The 17,938-nt window shown below is 37.5% G+C and overlaps 1 protein-coding gene across 1 annotated transcript in view; it reads left to right on the forward strand.

Annotated features, from left to right (window-relative positions):
- rnf217 (ring finger protein 217) overlaps positions 1-11,107 on the forward strand; it is a 28,110-nt gene extending 17,003 nt beyond the window's left edge. The window contains exons 2-6 of the mRNA XM_079830553.1: positions 4,204-4,434; positions 4,576-4,740; positions 6,217-6,418; positions 8,568-8,639; positions 10,176-11,107. Coding sequence (XP_079686679.1) covers positions 4,204-4,434; positions 4,576-4,740; positions 6,217-6,418; positions 8,568-8,639; positions 10,176-10,255 — 750 coding nt within the window. The 3' untranslated portion in view covers positions 10,256-11,107. The remainder of the gene's footprint in view (positions 1-4,203; positions 4,435-4,575; positions 4,741-6,216; positions 6,419-8,567; positions 8,640-10,175) is intronic.
- Positions 11,108-17,938: the final 6,831 nt, after the last annotated feature.

The following is a 17,938-nucleotide window of genomic DNA, read 5'->3' on the forward strand; positions in this document are numbered from 1 at the left end:
AATATCCTCATTATCTTCAGCTGGGATTTTCCTGTGACAACGCAGCGCCGGCATAAATAAATATATAATTCATATTTTTAAGAGTTATATTACTTTTTATATACAGCAGCCTATTACAAAACATATTTTTATAAACTCTTTAAAATAAAAATATATTTTTATTTGCAACAGTTAGGCTAAAAAAAAGAAAAGAATTATGCAGATTAGTGATGCACCGAAATTAAAATTCTGGACCGAAACCGGAAATTTAGTATGCACTTGGCCGAAAACCGAAACTGAAGCCGAAAATGTTTGAAAATCCCAGCTGAAGATAATGAGGAAATTACGCCGCTCCCTTTGCCAAGTGCATTCCAAACTGCTACATACGGCACGGCACACGCGTGTCCTGCTCACATAGGGATGATCAAATAGGGAATACTGATTCCATTTGGAACTCAACCCGTGAACCGTTCGGTATGAATACGCGAACCGTTACACCCCTAATATATATAAATATATATATATATATATATATATATAAAACGCATGAGTGAATCAAAAGCATAAGGAGTCGTATGCTCTCGCTGGACTCGTTGTCATACAGCGATTGGTCTCTGCACAGCGCCGCTGTGAACAAGCCTTCCATCAACAATGCAAACGTTGCGTTACTATTGATTCACATGGCTTTACGATCCTACATCGGCATCAAAACACAACAAAAACACAGCGAATCCAACGCATTCATGCAGTTCGCCTTAATTTGTATAGACGGAGATTACAAACGAGCAGCAGCTGTTAGCTCCATTAGCTGCTATTTCAAACATGGCGGATCTCAAGTTTGTGTTCGTCTTGTTGACCCCGCCCCCAGCGCCTGACGTAATCGGTTCTTCTAGCCCTGTTCTAGCCCAGCAATGTTTTGGTGCTACTTAAGAACCACTTTTCCTGGCTCGGAGCTGGGGCTTTGGGTGTGGAAACACAAAGAACCGATTTGAAACTAGGCTCTGGCTCCGATCTAGCTCTAGCTCTGCTTTGGTGGAAAAGGGGTAAGGGTGAGCACCCCCTGCTGGCCTCATTAACACCTTTTCCAGCAGCAACCTGGTTTTCCCAGGAGGTCTCCCATCCAGGTACTGACCAGGGTCAACCCTGCTTCACTTCAGTGGGAAACCAGTCTATGGCTACAGGGTGATATGGCTGCTCTAGTGTGCCTAAAGCTCTGAGTTGAGTGCATGAAGTGTCCAACATTTCGTTTTTTAGGATGCATAAGTGCGTCATTCGTGCATTGAAAGTGCACTTTTTCTTGTTGGATTTTTTAGTGTGAACACACTACTCACATTATTTATACTACAAAATGACGCAAATTGGGACACACCTGTTCTCATGGAGTGAAAAAATCTCAAAGTATTTCTTCTTGTGTGTAAATGTATCCATTTAGAGTTTTACCAGCCCTAAAAAATATTTTTTAAATCTAGCCTACTAAATGACTAGTCAGTTGCTGTATGATTTTGTGACTCGTCATCGCTAAAAAATAACTGTTGTTCTGTGAAACTCTTACACCATTAACCAACCCTAATTCAAGAGTTTCCACAGAACAAGGGTGATTATCTAGCATAGCCATATTTAGGGATGGACATTGTGGCAGTAGTAGTAGTAGTAAACTGTAAGTGGTAACTGTTGTCAACCTTTCCTGGAGCTCACATCATGCAGTGACAGGCGGAACCCAGTCTTGTCTAGTTTGGTCCAGAGTGCATTGGTTCCAGATATCATGGCAGATTTTATTCCATCTGATTTGTAACTACCGAAAACTCAAATTTACAGACATCTCTTGACATCTCTTTTTATTGTCACCTCAGATAATGTCCACTAAATGCTGTTGCTTGATTGATATCCCAGCATAAAAATAGGAGAGCAGAGAGGAGATTAGTTCTTGCGATGGAAGTGCTCGGTAATCCTGTCGTCCCAAAGGGGGGGCGAAACAACATGGGTGGGGACGTAATCCTCTCACAGGGGAGGTACCGATAGTCACTGTCCTGCAGCTGTAGGGCTGCACCAAAGCCTTGCTGTAGTATGAACAATGAGAATGAAATGGATCTCACTGATCCATGAGATCCCTTAACTCCATACAGGAGACTGGGAAAGGTCATTCAACACAGATCCATTTATCAACAAATCATACCACATTCAACCTGTACAAACTAGTTAGAACGAGCCCCTAGGGTACCTTCCTACCTGAGCCGTCTTCAGTCACAATTTACTGGAGCTCAGTGATTGTTGGAGAAGGTAACGTTGATCATTGACTTGGAAGTACCGCTTGTACAGAGGCTATTTGAGTTGCTTGTGTACACAGATTGGTTAGACTTCCTGCTGCTTGTGTCCTAGCTTGTAATCACTGATTAAAACCCACAATTTCCAAGAACGCTAAATCACTCGTCCACACGTCACTGTGCAGTTAACCGTTTTCAAACAGGGTGGATTACATATTTAACTGCACATGGAGTCATCTGAAGGCTTAACATTGCATTAAAGGAATAGATCACTCAAAAATGAAAATTATCCCATCATTTACTCACCCTCAAGCCATCCTAGGTGTATATGACTTTCAGCTGAACACAATCTGAGTTATATTAAATAATATCTTGGCTCTTCCCAGCTTTGTAATGGCATTGAATAGTTTCAGAGTTCAAAAAGTGCATCCTTCCATCATAAAAGTAATCCAGTGTGTTAATAAATGCATTCGGAAGCGATGTTTTTTAGGCCAAAACATTTTTTGTCTCTGTAGTCAGCACAAGCTCCACAAACGGCAACAAAAACAAACTTGGGCAGTCTGAACAACGAAACATAATAAACAGTGCTCCAGCTAATAACCGACAAGAATGATTTGGGGGTGGAGGTTTGGGGTTAGTGCGCGTGCACATGTAATTTATCAAGACTTCAAATTAAAACATACTTTTCTATTTAAAAGTACATACATTTACTCACGATGGGCCTCATTCATGAAACGTTCGTAAATATATGAGCAAATTCGGAGTAATTTGCGCATAAAATGGACCTTTACGAAAACTCTCCTCCAGATTCACAAACGCTTCGTATACCACGGATTCGGCAGTTAAACGTGTGTATATTAATGAATTCCAAACATTCGTAAATAGGACGCGAGTGCACGCTCATTCATAATTAGCATAATCCCCGCCCATGAGTTACAACTGCAAATAAGATAGAATCTCGTGGACTTCTTTCTCAGTATATTGCATAAATGCTAATTGACCATATGCCTTGCAATACATATTAAATTATCATGTGTCCATCAAAGCATTTTTAGCCAGCTAAAAAATGCCTGGTGCTCTTCTGAAAACGGCCAGCTGGTGGCGCTTGAGAGCACTTTGCAAGGGCAGCGTTTTTCCATCTGAGATACTTTGATTGCTATGAATATGATATAAAATATCCATGGCAGTAATGTGTTACTAGTATGTAATTTTGAAGAATATTACTGAATATAAAAAATGCAGTAAAAAGCAGTATTATTAACTTCATTATTATTCAGTCGGTGTACAAGTGGGATGATTGGTCTGTGTTTTTGTCCTGCCCCTCCTCCACTGTGATTGGACGGCAAGGTAAAAAGTGACAGTGAGGAGCGCTGCCTATTACCCAACGTTGAACAGTAAAAAAAAAACTCTTTAAATATTATTATGGTACATAGTGCACCAAAATGCAATGTCGTCAGTTTGCCTAAATTAGAACATAGAACGTTCAAATGTTTCACGCACCATTTACACGTGGTATGGAGCAGGTGCAAATTTCTTTCGTACCAACTAATATTTTGAAAATACGAACATTTTCGTGAATCCGAAAATTTACGTCAGAGCGGCTTTACAGAGGAGGAGGAGGGAGAGTCTAGCTAGCCTCTGTTTGTCTGACAACACTTCGAACGTCAATAAGAAGTTACTCCACCCAGGATCGCTTGCCATCTTTAACATTTTACAAACTATAATCACTGGCTTCCGGCAGAAGGGTGACTTCTCTTCTCTTGTATCAAAATCCTCTGACATTTTTCTGTAAAACCTCTAATTTTAGCCTTCTAATTTGTGACCGTCGTTTTGATTTGCTCTATCCTCTGTGCTTCAGCGTTAGTTTTACATTTACATCTAAATTTTTGGGCGAACGATTCCTTTTAATGCTACAGACGGTTGTTTGCATTTTAGTCATGTATAAATTTGGGTTTCTTTTAAGGTTCACGTGGGTCGGGCACACTTGGTTTGTCCCATCACGGAGTGCAGTGGATACTTGGAGGAGAGCTTGGTGATTTCACACCTGACCAGTGAGGAGCTTACAAAATACAAGTACTTCTTGGAGCTGAGCAGACTGGACTCCAGCACAAAACCGTGTCCCCAGTGCAGCCTCTTTTCTTCCTTGAGGGGGCGTGGCCAACAGACGTCTACCAAGATTGAACACAAGTATAAGGTTGGGTTTTTGTCCATTCTGCATTTAATAACCTTACATTTATGATTGTAAGTTTGGAATTATGTGACTTTCTTTGGTAAAAGATATACTTGAGTAAGCAAACTATCTGTGTTCGTTATGTCTTTAAATGTTCCCCAACAGATTCAGTGCACAAAGTGCCAGTTTGTCTGGTGTTTTAAATGCCACGCGCCCTGGCACGAAGGCCTGAAGTGTCGAGAATACAAGAAAGGAGACAAACTGTTGCGTCACTGGGCCAGCGTCATTGAACATGGCCAGAGGAACGCTCAGAAGTGCCCACGCTGTAAGGTAATGAATGTGCTCTACAAAAATGCAGATTTTAGCCAATCATAATGTACACAACTGTTCAAAAGTTTGGGGTTGGTAAAAAGTATCTTTTAGGCTGCATTCATTTTTTTTTAAACGCACAGTAAGAAACTTAATATTGTGAAATATTTTTACAATTTAATTGTTTTTATAAATATATGTTTTTTCAAATGTATTCCTTCAGAGGCTGAATTTTCCGCAGACATTACTCCAGTCTTCAGTCCTCATGATCATTCAGAAAACATTATTATAGGCTAATGCTCAAGACAGATGCTCAAGAAAAAGATCTTGCTGACCAAACACAAACTTTTGAATAGTAGTGTAGGTCATTTGCATATAGTTTTGATTTTTACCTTTACAATAAGGTTCATTTTGTTAACATGGATGTATTGGTTATTATAGACAAACAATGGACAACAGCCATTATTTACAGCAATTATTCATTTAGATTCATGTCCGTTAATAAATATACTTTTGTTCATTAATTCATGTTCATTTCATGTCAATTTATACAACTTGAAATGTTTAAAAAATTTGAAAATGTAGATAACAGCAAAAATAATTGTTTATGGTTTATATTAACTATTGCTTTAAGTAATGTTACTAGAACCTTATTGTAAAGTCTTCCTGAAGTCTTAAAGGAACAGTAACAAAAATGAGCTTGTTTAATTTTAAGAATCAGAGAGAGAGTGGAAAATGTAAATGTAAAACCCATCTATCACACATTTAGTATCAGAAACTTGACCTACATGGTAAGGTACCATGCAACAGAAATATAAAATATGGCCATTTAAAACTAATAGGAGTTGCGTAGTTCAGATAAACAGAAACAATCGGTGTAAGTACTGAATGTTCCCATCTGAGATAGTGAAGAAGGATTGTGTTTTTCTTTTCCTTTCCTCTTGTCTAATTCTAATTACGGTCTTGGTAAACATGAAATTGCAGGAAGTCACAAGACTGGGGTGTGGGCAAAGTGATCCTGAATTAAAGTTCACTTGAGACCATTTTCTTTCCACTAACACAATTTCAAGAGACAACAAGCTCTATAAGGCGTTGCTGCTTTCCATCCAGACATCGGTGCATTGCATTCATGTTGTTTTGGAGGACACATCGTAACATGAGTGTTTGGCATTCCCTCAACATACCTGAGCCAGATACCTGAGGGCTTAGCTAAGATCGTTCCTTTGTGAGCGAGTTTCTCAACCTATAATTCTGAAAAGTGGATTGTTTGTTGGGATAATCACAGTGTAATCATTCTAAATTATCATTTTGTGAGCTCTAGGCTTTCACTAATTAAACATGTCAGTCACTGTCCCAGATTCAGGTAAATCTGCCCCATTAGCTCTTAGATCAGGCTAAAAATGTAACCAATTTGTAAAAAGAATAGATGGCTGGGATGGTGCATCTTTGTGATTTAGATTACTCATTGCCAGGATTATTTCTTCTCTATGCCAACAGATCCACATTCAGAAAACAGAGGGCTGCGATCACATGACCTGCACGCAGTGCAACACAAACTTTTGTTATCGATGTGGGGAGAAGTACAGGCATCTGCGCTTCTTTGGGGACCACGCCTCCAACCTGAGTGTGTTTGGATGCAAGTACCGCTACCTGCCTGAGAAACCCCACCTGCGGCGGCTGGTCCGAGGCTCTGTTTGTAGTAAGTGTGCATAAGCAGAGGATGCTAATTCATTTTAAGTTTTTTTGGAATTTTAGAGGTTACCTTAGAGACATATCTTGAGATATCTCGGGTTATCTTGAGCTTTCTTGTCCAATTGATATCATAATGTGCTTTAGGTGCTCTGAGAACCTGCTTGATTCCAATATATAAAGTATAGTGTATACACTGATCAGGCATAACAATATGACAGGTGAAGTGAATTACACTGATTATCTCTTCATCATGGCACCTGTTAGTGGGTGGGATATATTAGGCAGCAAGTGAACATTTTGTCCTCAAAGTTGATGTGTTAAAAGCAGGATAATTGGGCAAGCGTAGGATTTGAGCGAGTTTGACAAGGTCCAAATTGTGATGGCTAGACGACTGGGTCAGAGCATCTCCAAAACTGCAGCTCTTGTGGGGTGTTCCCGGTCTGCAGTGGTCAGTTTCTATAAAAAGTGGTCCAAGGAAGGAACAGTGGTGACCCGGCAAAAGGGTCATGGGTGGCCAAGGCTCATTGATGCAAGTGGGGAGCGAAGGCTGGCCCGTGTGGTCTGATCAAACAGACGAGCTACTGTAGCTCAAATTGCTCAAGAAGTTAATGCTGGTTCTGATAGAAAGGTGTCAGAATACACAGTGCATCGCAGTTTGTTGCGTATGGGGCTTCATAGCTGCAGACCTGTCAGGGTGCCCGTGCTGACCCCTGTCCACCGCCGAAAGCGCTAACAGTGGGCATGTGAGCATCAGAACTGGAAGAAGGTGGCCTGGTCTGATAAATCCTGTTTTCTTTTACATCACGTGGATGGCCGGGTGCGTGTGCGTCGCTTACCTGGGGAACACATGACACCAGGATGCACTATGGGAAGAAATCAAGCCGGCAGAGGCAGTGTGGTGCTATGGGCAATGTTTTGCTGGGAAACTTTGAGTCCTGCCCTCCATGTGGATGTTACTTTGACACGTACCATCTACCTAAGCATTGTTGCAGACCATGTACATCCTTTCCTGGAAACGGTATTCCCTGGTGGCTGTCCATTCGAGCATCTGGGATGTGCTGAACAAACAAGTCCAATCCATGGAGGCCCCACCTCCCAACTTACAGAACTCAAAGGATCTGCTGCTAACATCTTGGTGCCAGATACCACAGCACACCTTCAGGGGTCTAGTGGAGTCCATGTCTCGACGGGTCAGGGCTGTTTTGGCAGCAAAAGGGGGACCAACACAATATTAGGTCATAATGTTATGCCTGATCGGTGTATATGCCAATTTTTCCTACAGGGTTTTGTTTTTGCAGTTTTTAGAAACAACTAGCCAACAATTAAGGCAGATTTAATAAGTCAGACATGGCCAAATGTAGTGATTTGCAGTGTAAGAATTAATTTAGTATCCGACCCAACATTTAAGTGAATAAGTGAGAAAATTCAGCTGGGCCTGATACTTTAATACTGATCCGTGAAGTGCTTCGCTCTATTCAATAGAAATAGCCAGCAATTCATCAAGTTCATTTGCATACAGTTGTGAAGTATGCATAAAGACAACACAATATAAAGTTGCATTATTTAGGATATGTATCATCTGTTTATTATCTTGACTTCAAGCTCACCATTAAACATTGGTATACATACACACAATTGTGTATATAACTATAAAGTTATACATCTATATTTTTATATTTGTATTGTATTTGTACACAAACGCTACACTTCCTTTTCCAGGGATGAAATATGAGTTCACTTATGTTAACAAAAACAAAATGTCTGGACTCAACAAGAGAACCCGAACGAACAGTTTACACAAATCCAGACCATTCTAGTTTAAAAACTCCTGATAACAGCGGTTATTAATGGCACCGAGATATGACCGGCTCTATGATCTGCTTCTAGTTTACATATCTCTATGTGTATACTTTACATGAGCTAGTGTTTGTGTGGTGTCCTCAGGCTAGTGCAGTGAACCATAGTGTGATACCCAACCATCCATACATCACAGACACAAGTGTTTGGTCCACAGGTCACAGGGTTCACTTTAACCAAGTGACTTGCTCAGAAGATAAATGCACTCCATCCATTTCTCTTTAGTCCAGAAGTAGATAAGAATTCTAAATGTGTTTGTTTTTGTGAGCCTGAATGCTTTTCTGTTGCTCGTTCCACAGTGAGTAAAGTGCTGGTGGCTCCAGTGGTCATTGTACTCGTGGTGGTCGTCGGAGCTCTGGCTTTGGTCATAGGTAAGGATTGTGTAACACTTCCTAAGGGAATCTCACAAAGCACGTCAGGAACATATCTGGGTTATATTGCATCCCAAAAAATGATTATAAAATAGTATTTGCTTTTTTTAAAAATATTTTTTATGACAATTAAGCACCCCTCTTCTCATTAACAAAATCAGTTCTGTAATGGACAAGTACCGGTAAAATGTGACTATACCAGCCTTTCTGTAGTACCGGTAGTACGACTCCCGAGTATATTCAGTACCCGCAGTTGCGTTCAGTCGCTTCCGTGTTTATCTAAGCACAGGGCTCCAGACTATAGCCGAATATATACTAGTGTCTGTGATTATATAACCGCAAAAGACTATTTAAATATTACTCCTGCATGTTCTGCGTCTCTGTGTGAATGACGGGCACAGATGCACGCGTGACACTCGTGTCACTTTATTGAATTTACCGTTTCATTTGAGAAAACTGTCATATACTGTATATATAATGAACGTTTAGCTACATCTCTATGTAATAATAATACATCTCTACTAATAATAATAATTATGCCTAGATGGTTGCTTATTTTTCACTTGATCTTTTTTATAAACAATGTTTACTTTTAAACAGCATACAGCATTTAAATGTTTATGTATTATTTACTTATAATGATTATCATCATAAATAATAAACTTATAGATTTTTTTTTTAATAGTTAAATAAAATTAAAAAAATTAATAATAAAAATGTTGCTGTGGTACCGAAATTGGTACAGAGTACTGTAAAATGTTTATGTAACTGGTACCGACTACAGGAATTTTGGTATCGTGACATCCCTAGTTGTGACCTTACGCCAAATACATCTTGATATGACAAAATGTTGGCAAAATGCAGCATTTTTTGTACTTAGGCATATCATTCAAGACTGTATGGCCCAAGAAATGTATATTTTTATATTATGGAATGAATTATTTAGATACATCTTGGTAATATTTATTAATACATTGCCTTTAATTCATGCATATTTAAATTTAATGTTTCTTTTTACTATATAACGGTAATAAGAAATATGTATGTGTGTGTGTGTGTGTGTGTGTGTGTGTGTATAGTATCACATATATATATATATATATATATATATATATATATATATATATATATATATATATAAATATATATATATACATATACATATATACATATATATACATTATACACATACATACATACATAGATGCATACATACATATACGATATATATATATATATATATATATATATATATATATATATATATATATATATATATTCCTAATTATTAACAATGTTGAAAACAGTTTTTTTCCTTTTTTCAGGATTCTTTGATGTATAGTTTTTACTGTATTTTAGATCAAATAAATGCACTCTTGGTGACCAGAAGAGACTTCTTTTAAAAACATAAAAAAATCTTACTGGTCTTACTGGTTTTATTTTTCTGGTACACATTAGTTCAGACTTGTATGACTAGATTAGTTGATGATGGCAGTGTGACCGAGCTGTCCTGTGTTGTGACTGATCTCTCTGCAGGCTTGTTTGCTCTGCCTATCTACTACATCTGTAAGCGGAGGAGGAAGCGCTCACAGGGATCGGGCCGCTGGCTGTGCTGATTCAGCTTGGGTCATCCTGCTCAGGACCTGGACACACAGACACACACCCCAAAAATAGCCCTGGGTGCCAAGTGACCAAACACTGGCCACTTAGATACAACAATCACAACGTGCAGTTTTCCTGTTCGTTGCATCTCGTGAATATCTTCAATTGCACAGTGATCCTTTCCTCCACATGACATCTTTGGCATAGTGATCAAAGACTATTCGAGGAGATTTTGTTTTTGAAATGTTTTATTTATAAGCCCCAAACTGATTTGAATTCAGTTTTTTAGGAATGGACTCGTAATAATTTCCTGTAGGATGTGTTATGCAGTGGAGCCACAAAGTGTGAATGATATTGTTCTTCAATCTATTTATGACGTGAATCAGATGTTATAATCTGTAAGCGTTTAGTGCTTGATGATGGTGAGTTGATGAATTAATGTCTGTCCCTCTTTATCCCCTCTCGATCCCTCCCTCCCTTCATGCTGTGCCAACATCCGCTGGAATTTGCATGATCAACAAAACAAAACGTTTCTGTCTACTACACTGTAGAAAACAAAAGGTTTTACACGGGACCCAGAGCTCCACGCCAAGACATATAGGTCATCTAGGTCATGCAAATTAGTAGTGTCATGCAAAAGTGTTCACGCTCTGTGTTTGCACAAATCTAAAGCTGTAAGCCAAACACAAAATACACTGTGGGGTCAAAAGTCCGATAACCTATTTTTCTTTTTTCTAATGTAGTATTTACATTTAAATTAGTTCACTCTAATTGTTATGCTGATAATATCATTTGTAATATTCAAAAATTTGTTTACATTTTAAATGTGTGAGTGTGTGCGTGTATATACACATGTACTTGCATATAAAACAAATATAAAAAAAAATTGTTAGCTTGTAATAAATATATATTGTGTGTATATATATATTGTGTATATATATATATATATATATATATATATATATATATATATATATATATATATATATATATATATATATATATATATATATATATATATATATATATATATATATATATATATATATATATATATTATATACACATGTATATAATATTAGCATTGTTAGATAAATAATCATTTTTTTAAATGTTTATATAAGTATATACATACACGTATAATATATATATATATTTTTAAATGGAAGTGTGTATATAGTGTGTATATATACACACACAGCTCTGGAAAAAAAAAAATAAGACTCTTAATTTTTTCCAGAGCTGTATATACATAAATGTGTATATATATATATATATATATATATATATATATATATATATATATATATATATATATATATATATATATATATATATATATATATATATATATATATATATATATATATATATATATAAAAATGTATTCAAATATTTATTCAAGTTTTATCAGCGTCACAATTACAGTGAAAACTGAAACTGAATTTAAGAATATTTTTTTCATAGTCCTGTTTTATTATCAAATCAACATTAAAACATAATTCACCCTATTTACTTTCTTAATGTGAGCGATTTAGCTGTTCATGTTGTTATTCCAAAGGGAAATTTTTTTTGTGAGAATTATGATGAATTATCCAAAGAGCATATTTTGAGTTCACATAATTAATATACGAAATTTGATTCGGGATTAGTGACCTAGAAATGGTGAAAAATGTTTAAATAATGTTGTTTTTGAATGGCAGATTTTAAGTGTGCATGGTCTCAGTCTTTCAAACCCTACATGAAAGCATAGTGCATGCCTTGAACAAACTGTTAGGTGCATTACATGTTCTACTTGAGTGTATATAATTAGAAATGTTCATTCAAATTTAAAGTCCATGGACACATTTTGACGTTCATTTGTAGTATATTTGAGCTTTGCACACTGAGACATAGCCACTGAGCGACTCAATGCTCGAGACTATCAGCCCAATAGGCAACCCTGCTGTATATTGCACAGTGTTATAGATTCATATCCACTGTAATCCATTGCCATGTGCTAGGTTTGTTCCAATCCCATGCTGTTACAAAAACCAAATACCGTAGCATGCCATCAAATATATAACCTTGACCATTAGACGTGCTACATTCACTAGGGTACATGCTATGACATTTAAACAAAAGGCAACCTGTAAAGTCCAACGTCCCATGTTGATTTGATTTGAGCTAGCTACATATATTTAATGCTCACAAAAAGGCTGGTCTGGAGGAAAGCCATAAAGTGCAGGGAAAGGCATTGCAGGAAAGGTTGTAACCATAGCAACATGGTCCGGTTGGAGTATCAGGAATATGAGTATTAATGCATGGAGATACTTGTAGACCTGCTGGTCTAATACTCATTTGGTAAATGCCCTATACAAAATCCGTGTAATGCCATCTAATTCAATTCTGGTTATAAGTGGTTGCCAGGTATAATTTCTAAGCAGATATCAATTGGATTTCGGAGACAATCAATTATAAAGATGCACTCAGGCTGGTAGTGAATGCCACTATTAGGGCCGGTTCACACAGAAAGCGTTTTTGCTTTGAAAAAAGTGGTAGTGGTCTCGAGGCGCGTTTTATAAAAGTTGAACTTTTAACTTGAGCACTGGGTTTTTATGGAAGGCCAATAGGACCGAAACGTGTTAAGACCTAGTTACACCATTAAAGGTGCAGTGTGTAGTATTTATTAGGATCTATTGACAGAAATGCGATATAATATACATAACTATGTTTTCAGTGGTGTATAAAGACCTTACATAATGAACCATTATGTTTTTATTACCTTAGAATGAGCCATTTCTATCTCCATACACCGCGGGTCCCCTTACAGTGAAATCGCCATTTTGCTCCGCCATGTGTCTACAGTTGCCCTAAACAGACAAACTGCTCTACAGAGCACTAGTCACTCTCTACTCCCTCCGACAACAACATTTTTGTCTTGCGTCGGCCACCGTAGCTTCTCTATGTGCTTTCGAAAGGGAGGGGTGAGCGTCGGAATTTACACACTGCACATTTAAGACGTTAGACATTGGTTTCACACGTTTTGGCCCTGTTGGCCTTCCATACAAAAGACGTGAGCGCAACGGTTAAAGACATCAGTCTAGCCTGTCGTGTGTTTTCATTGAAAAACAATGGAAAAGTAGCAGCGCAGTGAAATGGAAAAATGCGTTCCATGTGAACGACCCCTTATTCTCAGGGAGAATTTCGTCACCTCTGCTATATTATCACTCTAGTGCGGATAACTGATTTTTTTCTGTAGCTACATATATTTATATTGAGGAAGACATAACAGAAATCAGTCAGAATCCGAATTCTAGCTTGTTAAACGTCTGCTGTTTTCAACTTGCTAACATTATGAACTGAAAGCTTTGACTGCCAGTCAGATTGTGTTATTTTTATTTTATTTTATCCTCAGATGGTGCCTTTTACCAATGGGATTGAAATGTACTCAAATGAACTTTATGAATGAGTTCATTTTGTGTATTTTGAGAGCACATCTGCTGTGATTGATTTCCAAACACCTGTAATATTTTATTCCCTAAATATATTGAATTATGTGTCTGAATCTATAGCACAACACCTGTGTTACATACATGTTTTCTTTAAAAAAAAATGCACATTGTAATTTTTTTTCATTGTTACATTTGCTGCTGCACTTTATTTTCAGAGTTAAAAAGTCAATTCAGGCCTGCAGACAGCAAATATTTATCTTTATCATATTTAATTGAGAATTAAATGGAGCTGCCAACATTTGGTCTCACTTGCATTTTATTAGTGGTGTTTGCTAAGAAAAGTCTCACTATTATAATTGTTCATACTTAAGGTTAGCCTTCTGAAATAAGTTTTCTGCATGTATCCCATGATACACGGGTGCTACAGAGACAATGTCATTCAAAAGTTTAGGGTCCAGTCTTTTTTTAAAGACATTAATACTTTAATTCAGCAAGGATGCATTAAATTGATCAAAACTGACAGTAAAGAAATGTATGATGGAAAGGTCTCGAGACGTGCTTTATAAAAGTTTAACTTCTTTTAATTTGAGCACCGCATATTTAGAATGTCATGCGCTAGACGCTGCAAAAGTATGGAAGACCAATAGGACCAAAACGTGTTAAGACGAAAGGCCTATTGGCCTTCCATACAAAAGACATGAGTGCAACGGTTAAAGCAGGGATGGGCAAACTCGGTCCTGAAGGGCCACTGCCCTGAAGTGTTTAGCTCCAACCCTAATCAAACACACCTGAACCAGCTAATCCTTGCCTTCAGGATTACTAAAAAGCTACAGGCAGGTGAGTTTGAACAGGGTTGGAGCTAAACTCTACAGGGCAGTGGCCCTCCAGGACCAGGTTTGCCTATCCCTGGGTTAAAGACATCAGTCTAGCCTATCGCGTTTACATTAAATAAATGCTGTTCTTTTGAACTTTCTATTCATCCATGAAAAATGTATCCGTTTCCACAACAATATTAAGCAGCACAACTGTTTTCAACATTGACAATAATAAGAAATGTTTCTTGAGCATCAAATTAGCATTAGAATGATTTCTGAAGGAACATGTGAAAATTCTACTGATATCAGTGTAACAATTACAGAAGAATAAAATAAAGCATATTTCGTTACCTTTTGGATCTTTGGATGTTTTATATCATCATCACTGTCCTCGTCAGAGCTCATTTCATTCAGCATCTGGCTCATATTCGCCAAACAATTTTCAACATCTTCAAAATCAATATTTTGATCACTGACAGCTTCTTCACCAGATCCACCATCAGTGACAGTGAAAGTAATTGATTGTGTTCAGTACTTGTGCTGCAGTATATCACTGAGCCATTTCAAGTTTTGCAGATTATAATTAATATGCTTTCGTTTTCTGTCTGAGGTAACTATGAGTGAAACGTCATTTCATCATTGAGTATCAGACATAGCCACCTTGTGGAATAAAGGTGAATTGCACTTATTCGATTATTAAAGATTAAATTATTATTGTGCAGAAAAAAAATATACGTACACTCTTACACACCCCAGGGGCCTCATTTATAAAACTTTGCGTAGGATTTGCGTCAGAAGTGGCGTACGGATGAAACATAGGACATGCGTACGCAAAGAAATATTTGGATTTATAAAACCGTGCGCACGCACATCCTACGCAGTTTTCCCTTAATAAATCACAATCAATTCTAAATGTAGCGCAGCTTTTGCGGCTTCATGTCACGCCCATAGTTGCCCATAAATAGTCCGTGAAACGCCCACAAGTTAATATTTATCAATTGCGAAATCATGGCAAATACAGAGAGGAAATCAAAAAAACGTAACTTCACTCAATGTGAAGTAGAAATTATCGTTGGCGAGGTGGAAAAGAGGAGAAAAATATTTTTTGGAGGGCACAGTGTGGGCATTAGCCTACTAATGCCAAAAAGGCACTTGAGTGGCAAAAGTTTGCAGACGCCGTAAATGCTGTAGCATCACAACCTCGGACTGTGGCCGGAAAAAAAAAGAAATGATCGGACATCAAAGTCGAGGCAATAAAGCGTCTAGCGCTCCATCGCCAGAGTGTGTCTGCCACGGGTGGGGAAAGGGGACACCGGAGCTGACCCCTCTTGATGAGAGACTGCCAGCAATTATTGGGGAATCCCTATTAATCCCTATCCCTATTATCTACGTGGAAATGGGAAATAGTTCAGTGCAAATGTAATTTCTTGCAGCTTTCTGAATGGTTGAGACATACATCATATGTTATTTTATCGAAAATAAAACAAACTAAAGGCATTTGCATGAATACCATGATTCCGTAGCTGATGAAGAAATTTTTACTATGAAAACAACTTTCCCCAGTGGACAATTAATACATTTATCTATCTATATATCTCCCTGATTATCTATCTATCTATCTGTCTATCTAATTGCATCTGCTCCGCCAGACGGACACATTGACGAGAATATCAGTTTTGTACATTATTTCGTTCTGTTTACCATATTATTTATGAGGATGAATTGCATAACATGCAATATTGTTGCAGAACATATTTCACTTTTTTTTCTTTTTTGCATTTCTGTTGTAATTTTCGTTTGATTTTGTTTGTTTTACACTGCAGATCGATCAAACGGGTGTTTGTGTAGGCTGTTAATTGTAATACTTGCTTTGTGAAGTCTTCAAGTTATTTATGAGAGGCAGTATTGCCATTTCTTTTACACAACGGTCTGCAGTTTCACACACTTTCACGTGTTTCTTCCATCTGCCGACGGTGTCGCCATTTCTCATTTCACCCGTTTTTGTGCGTACGCCTGGGTCAGAGCTTGCGTGAAGGACCGCACATTTTCCCGTCAAGTTTGCTTTTTATAAATACCAATTATTGCGTAGAGAGTGGCGTACGCCTTCTTTTGTGCGTACGCAACGTTTATAAATGAGGCCCCAGGTCGTTAGCGACCCAATACAATTTTTACAAAAAATGAATGGAAAAACCGGCATTATTTTACGCAATTATTTTATGCAATTAAGGGTTAACTTATGTTAACAAGATTTTAATAATGCATTAGTAAACGTTAAAATTAACATTAACAAATATAAATAAATGCTTTATAAGTGCAGTTCATTATTAGTTCATGTTAACTAATGAACCTTATTGTAAAGTGTTACCGAGACTTCTTTCAAAAGCATTTAAGCATCTCACCATCCCCAAACTTTAAAAAAGTGAATCTTTTGGTATGCAACAATGATTCTAATGTTTATTTTAGATCATATTGTAAGACCAGAAAAACAAGTCGACAAGTTTATCACCTAACAAAATCTCCTATAGATGACTACGTGACCTATATCTACCTCAAGGAAGTGTGGTGACAGTGGTCACTACTGAATGAAGGCTTTCTGCTGTGATTTGCATGTGCAGCGAGATAAAGTATGCAAGTCTGACCATACGTTGGAGTAAAATAACCATTGTCTTCTTTTTCTCATCTACAGAGCTGTTGTCACTCTCTCTCATTATGTGGTCTGGGTGCAGCTGTCAGCTGAACTAGCAGCTGTTGCTAGCTAAGTATAGATATGTCACCCGTGTGGCAGGCTACTATCTTTTACGATGACATATATGAAAGCATATTTTGATATTACGGAATGTCATCATAGTGACTTCCTCGTCACTCCAAACTCCACTCCAAACTCTTCTCCACTCCATAAAAAGTGTTTGTTTGTTTGTTTGTTTGAGAAAGTCATACAGGTTTGGATCGACATGAGAGTGAGTAAATAATGACAGGATTTTCCTTTTTTGAAACTATCCATTTAACCCTCATGTTGTGTTCCGCAGAACCTGATTTCACCAAGTGCAACATGTTCCTGTATCAACATCTTTATTGATCCTGGATCAACATAATACAATCAACCAATCAGATTTGAGGGACAAGTTAGTTTATGTCAACTTTAGGCTTACAACCAGAGTTAGGTGCTTCTACATCAGTGTCATTTCCCTCCCTTTAGGGTAGGGTTAGGTTTAGGGGTTGGAATATGGTTGTTGTGATTACATTTTCGGACAGGAGTGTTGTTCTAGGATCAACAAAAGATGTTGACCCACCCTTACAAAAAATAAGTATACTTCAAGTAAATGTTATTAAGTATAGTAAAGTTCATGTATATTTTTAAGTATAGCCTACTTCATGTAGTAAGTATACTAATAGTAATGTAGTATAGGCCTGCTATATTTGTAAGTGTACTGTTTCAATACTACTTCAT

Source organism: Gobio gobio (assembly GCF_949357685.1).
Source record: "Gobio gobio genome assembly, chromosome: 12".
Lineage (NCBI taxonomy): Eukaryota > Metazoa > Chordata > Actinopteri > Cypriniformes > Gobionidae > Gobio > Gobio gobio.